The 12,929-nt window shown below is 47.2% G+C and overlaps 1 protein-coding gene across 1 annotated transcript in view; it reads left to right on the top strand.

Annotated features, from left to right (window-relative positions):
* The first annotated feature begins 6,582 nt into the window (after window positions 1-6,582).
* The window catches only part of Parp16 (poly(ADP-ribose) polymerase family member 16), a 29,211-nt gene continuing 22,864 nt past the window's right edge, over window positions 6,583-12,929 (top strand). The window contains exons 1-2 of the mRNA XM_075965467.1: window positions 6,583-6,857; window positions 7,355-7,639. Of these exons, the coding sequence (XP_075821582.1) occupies window positions 7,466-7,639 (174 nt within the window). The 5' untranslated portion in view covers window positions 6,583-6,857; window positions 7,355-7,465. The remainder of the gene's footprint in view (window positions 6,858-7,354; window positions 7,640-12,929) is intronic.

The raw sequence follows: 12,929 nt of genomic DNA, 5'->3' as shown, positions 1-12,929 counted from the left end.
TTTTAAATTGTGTGTGTGTGTGTGTGTGTGTGCGTGTGTGCGTGTGCACATGCACATGAATGCATAAATGGGCACTCTTTAAAAAGACATGTTTTTATTTGTGTCTGTGAGAGCACCAGATCCCTCTGGACTGGAGTTACAGATATTTGAGGGGATTTTTAGCTTGTTATTTGATCTCTGGGATCTGAGCTCTCATCTCCATGATTGCACATCAAGTACTGTAACCACTGAGAACTCTCCCCAGCTCACCTACTGGCTCATTTCTTACAGAGCAAGAGTGCCACTCGGAAAGAAGCTGCTCACTCTCCCCACACTATCTCCAAAGTCCTGGGCCAGGGAGAAGACTGATGGTTTCCCAAAGGAACGGACTTCATTTGTAACAGAGCATCGTGAAGCCTCTGGGAAACAGTTGGGATGTAGTATGGCTCAATGATAAGGCACCCTCCCAGTATGGGAGAGGCTTTGGATTTAATCCCTAGCAAGGCAAATAACAATGATAATAAAAAGAACAATAATCATAATCATATAATAAATAGAGAAATAAACTGGAGCAGTCCGGAGCATTGTGGAGAAGAGCAATTGGGAGACTGACTGTCTCACTGGATTTATAGGCTCATCTGTAGGCTGGGCAGATTTCCAGGAAGGTAAACACAGGCACAGCGTATGAACACTGACTCAGGGAGCGATCCCTTCCAAGGAGCCCAAAACAACTCCTGAGTGAACTTTAACAGCTGGATGTGGTCAGAGACAGACACATAAAAGGTCTGCAAAAAATACTGCCCCAGCACTTGTGAGGCTGAGGCGGGAGGATTGCTGCACATATGAGGCCAGCCTTGGCTGAACATAGAGTTCCAGGACAGCCTACGCAGAATGAGACCCTGGCTCATAAAACCAAAACCATGTAACAAAAAACAAGCCAAGTGTGGTGGTGGCATATGTCTTTAATCCCATTACTCGGGAAGTAGAGGCAGGAGGATCCCTATGAGTTTGAGGCTACCCTGGTCTACATGGTTAAGATCTAGCACAGTGAGGGCTATGTAGTTAGAACTTGTCTTAAAAAACAACAAGCCAAAACTCAAACAAACAAACAATCCTACAAAAACCCTCATTGTTATGCTAAAGTCACTGTGAGCAACCCTGCAGTCACTGTGAGCACACCCCTATAGTCACTGTGAGCACACCCCTATAGTCACTGTGAGCACACCCCTATAGTCACTGTGAGCACACCCCCTATAGTCACTGTGAGCACACCCCTATAGTCACTGTGAGCACACCCCTATAGTCACTGTGAGCACACCCCCTATAGACACTGTGAGCACACCCCTATAGTCACTGTGAGCACACCCCCTATAGACACTGTGAACACACCCCTATAGTCACTGTGAGCACACCCCTATAGTCACTGTGAGCACACCCCTATAGTCACTGTGAACACACCCCTATAGTCACTGTGAGCACACCCCTATAGACACTGTGAGCACACCCCTATAGTCACTGTGAGCACACCCCCTATAGACACTGTGAACACACCCCTATAGTCACTGTGAGCACACCCCTATAGTCACTGTGAGCAACCCTGCAGTCACTGTGAGCACACCCTCTGCTCTGTGGCATGAGTCTCAACTTGAGAGGCATGAAAGGGGTGAAATGGATTTGCTTCCCTCCACTGACATACCTGAATAAATAAACAAGCAGACAATAATTACACACCCCAGAACCAGGAGAACATGCTACAGTGTAATCTCTGAAATGTCTTTTCTCCAAACAACAGACATTACAAGGCAGGAAAAGAAACAGGAAAACATGACTCATACAGCGAAGAGCAAACAAAGGCAGGCTGCAGAGCCTGCCTGCGCAAGCGGGCAGAGGTCAGGACCGACAGACACAGCCTTCGAAGTCACTGTTATAAACAAGGAGTCAAAGGAAGAGAAGACCTGTCAGAGGACAACGTCGCGTCACGAGAAAGAGAAATGGTTTTGTTCAAGGTCAGCAAGGGCCACACAGTTCCAGGCCAGCCAGGGTTACAGAGTAATACCAAAAAGAAAATAACTGAAAATTTCATAAACTTGATGCTGGGTGTGGTGGCGCACGCCTTTAATTCCAGCACTTAGGAAACAGAGACAGGCAGATCTCTGTGAGTTCGAGGCCAGCCTGGTCTACAGAGCAAGTTCCAGGACAGTCAGGGTTGTTATACAGAGAAACCCTGTACCCAAAATCAAAAACAAAAATTTAAAAAGTTAAATTAAAAATAAATAAATAAACTTGTTGTTACCAGGCATGGTGGTGTATGCCTTTAATCTCAGCACACATGCACACTCACACACACGCACATGTCTACAAACACAAATCCCCAAAACCCACAAACAAATAATAAAACAACAAAGCAAAAACAAAAACAAAAAAATCTGCTAGACTTCCAGAAGGCCCAATTAACTTCAAGTAGAATAAATACAGAGAAATCATCTTGGCAAAAATACTGAGAGTCAAAGACCAGGAGGGAATAAATTTTTAATTTAATTTTTTTTGTTTTTTTCTTTCTTTCTTTATTATTAATATTATTGTTTTTTTTTTTTTTGAGCCAAGGTTTTTCTGTATCTTTGGCTGTCCTAGAACTCACTCTGTAGACCAGACTGGGCTCATATTCAGAGAGAATTCCTGCCTCTGCCTCCCAAGTGCTGGGATTAAAGGCATGTACCACTATGCCCAATTGGTTTTATTTATTTATTTATTTATTTTTGGTTTTTTCGAGACAGGGTTTCTCTGTAGCTTTGGTTCCTGTCCTGGAACTCCCTTAGTAGACCAGGCTGGCCTCGAATCACAGAGATCCGCCTGTCTCTGCCTCCCAAGTGCTGGGATTACAGGAGTGCGCCACCACCGCCCGGCCTTCATTTATTTTTGAAAAGATTATTGTTTACTTTTATGTGCATTGGCGTGTTGCCCCCATGTGTGTCAGTTTGACGGTGCTTGATTTACTGGGAAATGGAGTTACAGACAGTTGTGAGTTGCCATCTGGGTGCTGGGAATTGAACCTGGGTCCTCTGGAAGAGCAGCCAGTGCTCTTAATTGCTGAGCCATGTCTCCAACCCTATTTTTTTTTTTGACAGAATTTCTCTTGGTAGCCCTGACTGTCCTGGAATTTGTTCCCTAGACCAGGCTGGCCTTGAACTCACATAGACCCACCTGCCTCTGACTCCCAAGTGCTGGGATTAAAGGTGTGCACCACCATGCCCAGCAAGGGAATATATTTTCAAGATTTATTTCATCATCAACATCATCATTTGTGCGTGCGTGAGAAACAGAGAGAGACACATAGAGACACAGAGATAGAGACAGACATAGGACAGGGACAGGATTTATGTGCACCGCATGTGCGTGGGAGCCTTTGGAGGCCAGAAGGCATCAGATCCCTTGGAACTAAAGTAACAAATAGTTGTGAGCTACTGTGTGCTAGAAACTGACCTGGATCTTTGCAAGAGCAGTCCGTCCTTGTGACCACCCAAGCCATCTCTCCAGCACTAGGGTGGAAATCCTGAAAGCAACACGAGAAAAACAATCTTGTCGCAAGGCAACCCAAATGAAATTTACTGCTGACTTTTCGGCAGAAACAACGGAGAGGAGAGGTTGGATGACATATTTACAGCCCGGCCACCGGAGCTACAGCTCAGTAAGCCTTTCCAACAGCCCGCAGCTGAAATACACTGTCCAGCAGCCCTAAGTGTACTGGGTGTTTCTTCGAAGTGGACTTGACATGCAGGAGCCCCTGGTTCAACCCCAGCACGAATAAACAAAGCATCGTTGAGCTCTGAAGTGTATAAATGTGGTCGGCAGCCTGAGCGCAAAGGCATGGTGTGGGGTGATTCTGTGCGGGGCTCAGAAATGTCTCCAGGTGGTAACTCAAGTTCACAAACATGGACGGGAACCAGAAACATTAAGAGTAATAATGCAAAACTGCAATCATATACTTGTTCTTGTTCTCTCTGTTTCATTAGCATTTTTTATTTAATTAAATCAATTAAATTTTTGTTTTGCTTGTTTTTGTTTTCCAAGACAGGGTTTCTCTGTGTAGCTATGGCTGTCCTGGAACTCACTCTGTAGACCAGGTTGGCCTCGAACACAAAGAGATCCGCCTGCCTCTGCCTCCCGAGGGCTGGGATTAAAGGTGTGTGTCACAACCACCACTGGCAGTACTTTTTATTTTTAAGAGAATTATAGAGATTATTTTTAAAAATTGTTTATGCATATGGGTGTTTTGCCTGAATGTATGTTTGTGTGCCACATGCATGTCTGGTGCCTGATGAGGAAGAAGATAGACAGCATTGGCTCACCTGGGATGGCAGTTACAGAGGCTGTGAGCTGTCGTGTGGGTGCTCAAAGCCAAACCCGGGTCCTCTGGGTGCACAGCCAGTGATCTTAACCGCTGAGTCATCTTTCCAGTTCCTTTATTGTTAACTGTGTGTGTCTCCACATAGTTAACATGTGTACTCCACATGTGAGCGGCATGCCCATGGAGGGCCAAAGTGTTGGATTCCGTGGAAGCAGAGTGCATGGCTGATGTAAGCCTCTTGATGCGGGTACTGGGAACTGCATTCAGGTCCTCTGGAAGAGCCGGAAGCTATTTGTATTGTTGAGCCTTCTCTCTGGCCCTTCATTAGTATTTTTATTTTTTTTAAAGATTTATTTATTTATTATGTATTCAGTGTTCTACCTGCATGTATCCCTGCAGGCCAGAAGAGGGCACCAGATCTCATTACAGATGGTTTGAGCACATGTGGTTGCTGGGAATTGAACTCAGGACCTTTAGAAGAGCAGGCAAAACTCTTAACCACTGAGCCATCTCTCCAGCCCCTCATTAGTATATATATATATATATATATATATATATTTTTGGTTTTTCGAGACAGGGTTTCTCTGTGGTTTTGGAGCCTGTCCTGGAATTAGCTCTTGTAGACCAGGCTGGTCACGAACTCACAGAGATCCGCCTGCCTCTGCCTCCTGAGTGCTGGGATTAAAGGCGTGCGTCACCACCGCCCGGCCCTCATTAGTATTTTTAAAAATTACATTTATTATACTTACCTGACCGGAGATATGGTCAGAAGGTTTCCCAGGGTGAGGTTCATCCATTGTACTCCAGATGTGCACCGGTTACCTTAGCGTTCCTGGTGCTCCATGGGATCCCAGGACTTTGGAGGATTTGGGGGTTTTATTTGAGGCCATAAAGCTCTCAGACATTTTGGTGATTCTAGATCAGTTCAGGTTTTACAACAGCTGTTATCAGGAGGGCTGCTAGGCATAGCCTGCACCCATTGCCTGCTGGGGGTAGCCTGCACCCATTGCCTGTCTGGGGAAGCTCTGTGGGGTCTGTGGATGTAGTCCCGACTTCTTCCTCTCCCAAAGTCTGATGAATGCCCGAGGAAGGGGTTTATTTCTAAGAGAGCCCAGTGCTATATGTGTAGGTTTATTTATTATTTTATTAATATGTTTGGTTGAGGTTTTTTATTTTTAATGTTCGCAAATATGTTTGAGTCTCTCTCCACCGCGTGGGTAAGAAGGATTATACTCAAGTCATCCGGCTTGGCAGCAAGTACCTTACCCACTAAGTCATCTTCCTAGCCCCTCCCTGCCCCCATGATGTGTGAGCTTTTGCACTCATGGAAGGGGAGGCCAGAGGAGGAAGTGACCAGGTCCATCACTTTCCACCCTAGTCTTTTGAGATAGGGCTTCACTGAACCTGGAGCTAGTCCCGCACTAGCAAGCCCCAGAATTCCTTCTGTCCACAGCCATGGCCACACTCTGCTTTTAATGTTGTGCTGGGCATTTGAGGAGCAAGTGTTCTTTTCCATTGAGCCATCTCTCCAGTGCTGTTTGTGACGTTTTTATTTTTAAATTATTATTTATTACTTATTTATTTTGAGACAAGGTCTCTTTTTGTAGTCCTGGCCTGGAATTCACAGTGATCCTCTTGCCTCTGCCCCACACTGTGTGTGCTGCTACACTCGGCGTCTGTACGGTCTTTAAAGGGGATTTTTTGTTTGTTTGTTTGTTTAATAATTAGCATAGGCTCGTGCTTTTATTTCTACGTGATCAGGAGGACAAACAGTTTTGTTTTCCTAATAAAGCCTTGAGTAGGGAGAAGTGGTGGGAGCCTGTTTGTTCTTTTCTTTTTTTCTTTTTTGTTTTTTTTTCTTTTCTTTTCTTTCTTTCTTTTTTTTTTTTGAGACAGGGTTTTTCTGTAGCTTTGGAGTCTGTCCTGGAACTTGCTCTGTGGACCAGACTGTCCTCGAATTTAGAGAGACACACCTGTCTCTGCCTCCCAAGTGCTGGGTTAAAGGCGTGCGCCACCAACACCCGGCTTATATTTTCTTATTTTGTGTATATGTTTGAGCGTGGGCATACTTGAGCCTTGGGCTGCATATAGAAGCCCCAGACAAAATGCTGAAATTGCTGCAGACAGTTCTCGCCTTCTACGAGGTGGGATCCGGGGATTGAACTGAGATCGTCAGGACTGGCAGCAAATGCTTTTTCCTGACCAGCCGCTGAGTCATTTGGGAGTCCAGTCTTTTCCCTTCCTCGGGGATAGGTCACTGCTCCCTCTGCCCTCCTGTGCTTGTTTTCCAGGCTTCCTGTTCGAGGCCTTCGACGCAGGAGGATCTTGGGAGATCTGAGGTCATACATTTGAGCAATTGAGAGAATTCCGGAGGCTGTAATGTAGAGAGGAAGGACTCTGCGTTGGCTACCGTGTCTTGAGAAAGTATTGCATCACTCCGGGCCTCAGTTTCCCTGGGTGTCAAGTGGCTCCTTCGGTGCAGCGCGCCAGCTCCGGAGGGAACCGATTTATTCAACAGGTGGCAATTCCCAAGGTGAGAGAAGCAGGCACAACCCGCAGAGCCAGGACAAAGGCAAGTCCCCAGGGCGGGTCCCGGAACGGTTTCCATCTGGCGCTGCTGCAAGGGTGATTGGCAGCGGCATGGGCACCTTTGTCCCGCACACTGACCAGCTGGGATCTTCGGGAACCCGCGGGCTGGCGCTGGGTGAGCGCGGCAAGTCAGGGCGCGGAGAGGGGCGGGCCTGGGCCGGGTGGGCGGAGCGGCGTGAGAGCGGCGGGGGGGGGGGGGGGAGGTAGGCCGTGGCTGCAGGCTGTGGGGCGGCCAGGCCCGGGCTGCCCCGGGTCCGGGGGTTCTGCCCCCGCCGGGTGCCATAGCGGCACCTCCAGGCCTGGGGCTCCGGGGCTGGCGGGGTCCGAGAGGTGGCTCTCCAGACCTCGTGTTCCTCGCACTGAGTGATCGAGCCCAGTGTCCTGCAGAGGACGCTCGTCAGCGCGTTCTCACCACTGTCATCTTGTCACCTCTTTGCCTAGCTCCACCCCCGGACTGGGAAACCCGGCTGCTGACGGTCCGCGGTCGCCCGGGCGCAGGCTCCGGGCTGCCCCGCGTTGCCTCCTCCGGCCACGCGCCGCCACGAGCCCGGGATGCAGCTCTCTAGCAGGGCGGCAGCCAGGGAAGCGGCGAGCCGCGACGTGCTGGCCGCGGACCTCCGCTGCAGCCTCTTCGCCTCGGCGCTGCAGAGCTACAAGCGGGACTCGGTGCTGCGGCCCTTCCCCGCCTCCTACGCCCGCCACGACTCTAAGGACTTCGAGGCCCTGGTGAGTGCGCCCTGATCGAGAGTTGCTCTCCACATCCTGGGCCAAGTGGCCCCGTGGAACGGCAGGCAGAGGCAGCGCCACCTGTGTTAGAAAACATACCAATTCCTTGGACTTCCCATTGCCAGCCTGGCCTTGGGGAAGGTTTCCATCAGCAAGAACACTCCTCAACACCCTCGTGTAGACACACTGCCAAGTCAGTTGGTGGCTGCTTCCTCGTGTCGGTGACAGACTCCCGGGAGTGATGCGAGGAATAGCTGCATAGTCATCCACAAAAATGCTCAAGTGTGGCTCCAAAGGGGCGTCTGTCTGATCCAGCCGTTCTGCCTAGCTGGGAAGTTGTCCCTCCCTTTGCAACTAGCTAGACTTTGCTCTTCAGATGAAGTTACATAGGAACAGTTCTTATAGAAACAGCCCCACACAGGGCACAGATGTGTTGTGACTTTCTGATAATTAATAATTCTGAGTGCGGAAATTACAGGCTTCAACTCCTGTCCTATAAGGCATATAATTTCTCGAAGAGATAGGGTTAGTATTCCAGATGTCAGCTATCCTTGTAGTCCAAATATTTGGCACTACCTAGGAAGATATAAGTTGCCAAAGTTGATTCAGTAAAGAAAATAGAAAGTCTCTGGTCGTGGTGTGTATACCCAGAAGAAGGAGGTAGGAGAAACACAAATTTGAAGCTAGCCTGGGCTACAAAAAGAAACAAACTTTTGAGCCTAGCTGCTTCATTGATGAGTGCTATTTCAAAATATAGGTGTAACAAATAATTACAGTCTCATAGAAATTCTTCCAAAAATATTGATATGTAGTTAGATGTGGTGGCAGACAAACATCTGTAACCCCAGCAACTGGGAGGTGGAAGCAAGAGGTTCAATAATAGTTCAAGGTCAGCCTTGTGTTTAGTTTCTGTACAGTCTGGACTACATAAGACTATCTCAAAACAAGAACGTAGAAAAGAAAAAAAAAGGCTGGTATATCCTTGGTATTAAAGCTGATAAAAGTAATATAAAGAAAAGAAAATTATTGGGCAATGCCATTCCTGAGTATAAATGCAAAAATCTGGGACTGGGGAGATGGCTCAGAGGTTAAGAGCACTGGCTGCTCTTCCAGAGGACTCGGGTTTGATTCCCAGGACCCACATGGTGGTTTACAATTATCTAACTCCAGGTCCAGGGGACTCAGGACTCTGCCAGCACCAGGAATGCACAAGGCACACAGATGTACATCCAGGCAAAACACCCATATACATTAATTTTTTCTTCTTTAAATAAAAATAAATCCTCTACAAAGTATTAGGACCCCAACTCAATGTATAATATGTATAATAAAAGGTAATTCATCATCACCAGGTTGAGGCCCTGCCAGGAATGCATAACCTTTTCAGTTTGGGGAAGTCAGCTCATGTAATGAACCTTGTTATTCGATGAAAGGGAATTCAGAGTGGACATTTAGTGTCTAGCACCATCTCTGAAGACGTCATGTGTACTGTGTTCCCTCTGCCTTTATTCCTTGGAGGTCAAGCAGCAAACAGTGGCCGAGCCTTCTGGCTGTACCTAGCCTTGCAGGACAGTCCTCCCCATGTGCTGAGATGCCGACTCTTGACTGCAATATCTGGGCCAGTTAGGGCACCGGAAGTGGGAAGTCTGCAAAGTTCTGGTATTCACTTTTCTTTTTTTTGAGTTGGTGATGTAAGGAACTGGGGCACAAAACATGCTTTTTTTTTTTTATAAAATATTTATTTATTATGTATACAATATTCTGTTTGTGTGTATGCCTGCAGGCCAGAAGAGGGCACCAGACCCCATTACAGATGGTTGTGAGCCACCATGTGGTTGCTGGGAATTGAACTCAGGACCTTTGGAAGAGCAGGCAATGCTCTTAACCTCTGAGCCATCTCTCCAGCCCCAAAACATGCTTGCTTAAGTTTGACAACAGCTGTTTATAGGTAAAGTGACTTCAAAGGCTAATTTTCAAAGAAAAGCAAGCCCATTCTGAATTTGGCCTTCTGGATCATTTTGTGGTTATCTGAAGAAGGTAACTTAGGAAGCTGTTTTTTTTTTTTTTTAAATGCCCTCTTTTTCTTGCTGAAAGCTTTGGAAGTAATAGAGTGTTTGCCACTTTGGGCCTTTTACAATTACTTCCCTCCACACCTTTGGACCATTAGTGCTCTGGTCTGAATTGTTTTATTGACTTGCCTGCTAGAGAACCCTTTGAACCAAGTCCCTGGCGTTAGGCAGGGTCTGGTCTTGCCCTGCCACCGTACCCAAAGCCCATACTGCAGTTATCTCTGAGCTGCCTTATTTTGAGAACATTTCTATTGCTAAGTCAGTTCTTTGATTTTTCTTTTCTTTTGTTTTATTTTGGTTTTTCAAGACAGGGCTTCTCTGTGTAGCTTTGGTTGTCCTGGAACTAATTTTGTAGACTAGGCTGTCCTCAAACTCATAGAGATCCACCTGCCCCTGCTTCCCAAGTGCCGGGATTACAGGCGTGAGCCACCATGCCCGGCTAGTTCTTTGATTTTTTACAAAGAGAATTCTTTGTGTTGTCTGGGCCTGGCCTGGGGAGTACTTACCCAGACTTGAGGAATCTAATCGAGTACGTGCTGATTGCACAGGCGGAGAGTCTTCCACCTTCCTTGGCAGCAGGGTTTCATAAGCCCTTATGAGGCCAGAGGATATACAGCACTCTCGGGATGTCCTGGCCATTTGCCTTTTGTCCCCAGATTGTTACTGGATGTGACAACTGTTAAGCTTTTGTTTGTTTCTTTCCTTTAGAAAATACTATGTCCTGGTTTTCGGTTAGACCACCAGCCCTTTATGGGGGTGGGGGGTGGCTGGTGACGGCTCCTCTGAGTTGACTGTAGGCTTTCTGTGCTCAGGGTGTTTGGATCTGAAATCTGTACCCCAATCACCATCACTTTGGGGCTTGTTAGAATGGCAGAATGGCTGGGTGCCTTTAATCCCAGCACTTGGGAGGCAGAGGCAGGTGGATCTCTGTGAGCTCAAGGCCAGCCTGGTCTACAGCAGCGTAAGTTCCACAATAGACTCCAAAGCTACAGAGAAACCGGCACTGAAAAAAAGAATGGCAAAACGGAGCTGGTGTGGGTAAAAGTGCTTCCGGCACAGTCCTGATTCCTTGTGTTTGGTCCCTAGAACTCACAGTGGAAGGAGAGAACTGCTCCTGCAAGTTGTCCTCTGGCTTCCACAGTCACTGAGGCACATACATACACACACGCACACACGCGCACACTGCTGGAGGCAGAGCAGGCTGGCCTCTGTGAGTTTTGAGGACAGCCTGGTTTATATCGTGAGTTCCAGGACAGCCAGTTAGACTCCACCCCCCAAAATTAATTAATTAAAAAAAAAGAAAGAAAACTTGTATAAGGTTTCAGTGCCTCGAGTCCTCCTAATACCATTTCTGCCCTGTGCCCAGGAGTCTCCTGTAGACGCAAATGAAAGCTTTCCTTGTTTTGGGCCCCAATTGCAGCAGTCAGTCCTACCCAGAGGTGTTTTGTTTATTTAATTTGCATATGTTTGCGCGTGTGTGGACTCGTGTGTGTGCCCACTGGTGTGGAATCCTGAAGCTTATATTGGTTGTCTTCTCCATCACTGTACACTTATTGAGGCAGGGTTTCTCCCAGAACCTGAAGCTTGCCGATTCCAGCTAGTTTAGCTATCCTGAGTGCTGGGATTACAGCTGGCCTCACCTCCCAGCTTTGGGCATAGGTTTTAGGGATTCAAACTCTGTCCTTATGTTTGCATAGCAAGCACCTTATCCATGAGCCGTCTACGCACCCGTTCCCGCTCTACCATCCCTTTAATCGTATCCACGAGCCGTCTACACACCCGTCCCCCCTCTACCATCCCTCTAATCTTATCCACGAGCACCTGTCCCCACTGCACCATCCCTTTAATGTGCTGCTGAAGATCAAACCCTGGGAGCTGGTATTTGCTAGGCATATACTCTGTCCACTAAGTCACATGTTCAATTTTTTTTCCTGTTTTTTAAGTCCAGACTAGTCTAGAATTTGGGATCCTCCTGCCTCAGACTTCTGAGTACTTGGGACCACAAGTGAACACTACTATGCCTGCTTCTTTTACAACTTTTAAAAATGACTGTGGTGGTTTGAAAGGAAATGGCCCCAAAGGGAGTGGCACTGTTAGGAGATATGGCTTTGTTGGAGTAAGAATGCTCTTGTTGGAGGAAGTGTGTCAGTGTGGAGGCGGCTTGAGGTCTCCTGTGTGCTCAAGAAACACCTGGTGTCTGGCCGTTCCCTAGAACTCTCTGCTAAGTTTCCAGCACCGTGTCTGCCTGCCCCACCATGATGAAGGGTTTCTGAACCTCTGAACTGAACCAGCTCCCCTGTTAAATGTTTTCCTTTACAGGAGGTGTCTCTTCACAGCCGTAGAAACCCAACTAAGACAACGGTTTTCACAAATCCCCCTTCTATGTTAATAATTGTTTGTTTCTCTTTGTCATGGCCTTGCTGGGCCACAGGCTAATGGAGCTTTGTGAGAAAGACCTTTGCTGCTTTTTTTCCAGGTTAGAAATGGGATATTGACATTCCCTGGATACATCACTCTTTCTAGGCTCTCAGCCTTGTCTGACATTGAATTCACCCAAGAAGCTTAAGACAAAACAAAACAAAACCCCGATGCCTGGGTGTCATCCTTACAGCAAGTGGTCTCATGGATCAGTGTAGCCCTAGTATTGGGATTCTTGTTGTTTGTAGGTTATGTGTAGCATTTTAATTTTCCTATCAATTGATTTTGGGGGTTTCCACAAGTACTCAGGTGCTGGGTAAGGAGAAAATTATAGTGTTTAGATTTGGTCTGGTCTAATAAAAATGCTTTAGGTAAATACTATAACAGGGCCCTGGTTGTTCTGGAACTTGCTGTGTAGACCATGCTGGCTTCAAACTCACAACAGTCTGCCTACCTCTGCCTCCCCAGTGCTGGGATTAAAGGCGTGAGCCATCACACCCAGTGGTAATACTTGATATTGTGTGTGTGTGTGGGGGGGGGTTCGAGATAGGATTTCTCTATAGCTTTAGAGCCTGTCTTGGAACTCGGTCTATAGACCGGGCTGTCTTTGAACTCATAGAGATCTGCCTGCCTCTGCCTCCTAGTGCTGGGATTAAAGGCATGGGCCACCATCACCTGGCTTTGTTTTGGGGGGGTAATACTTGATACCTTATTCAACATTTCAACATGCCAGGCAAGTACTCTACCCTTGAGTGACATCCCCAACCCTCAGATTACTGTTGTATTTAACTGCTCCACTCAAA

The sequence above is a fragment of the Microtus pennsylvanicus genome, chromosome 3, assembly GCF_037038515.1.
Source record: "Microtus pennsylvanicus isolate mMicPen1 chromosome 3, mMicPen1.hap1, whole genome shotgun sequence".
NCBI classification, from domain to species: Eukaryota; Metazoa; Chordata; class Mammalia; order Rodentia; family Cricetidae; genus Microtus; species Microtus pennsylvanicus.
Note: the sequence above shows the minus strand (reverse complement) of the source record. Positions and strands in the feature narration are given on the sequence as shown.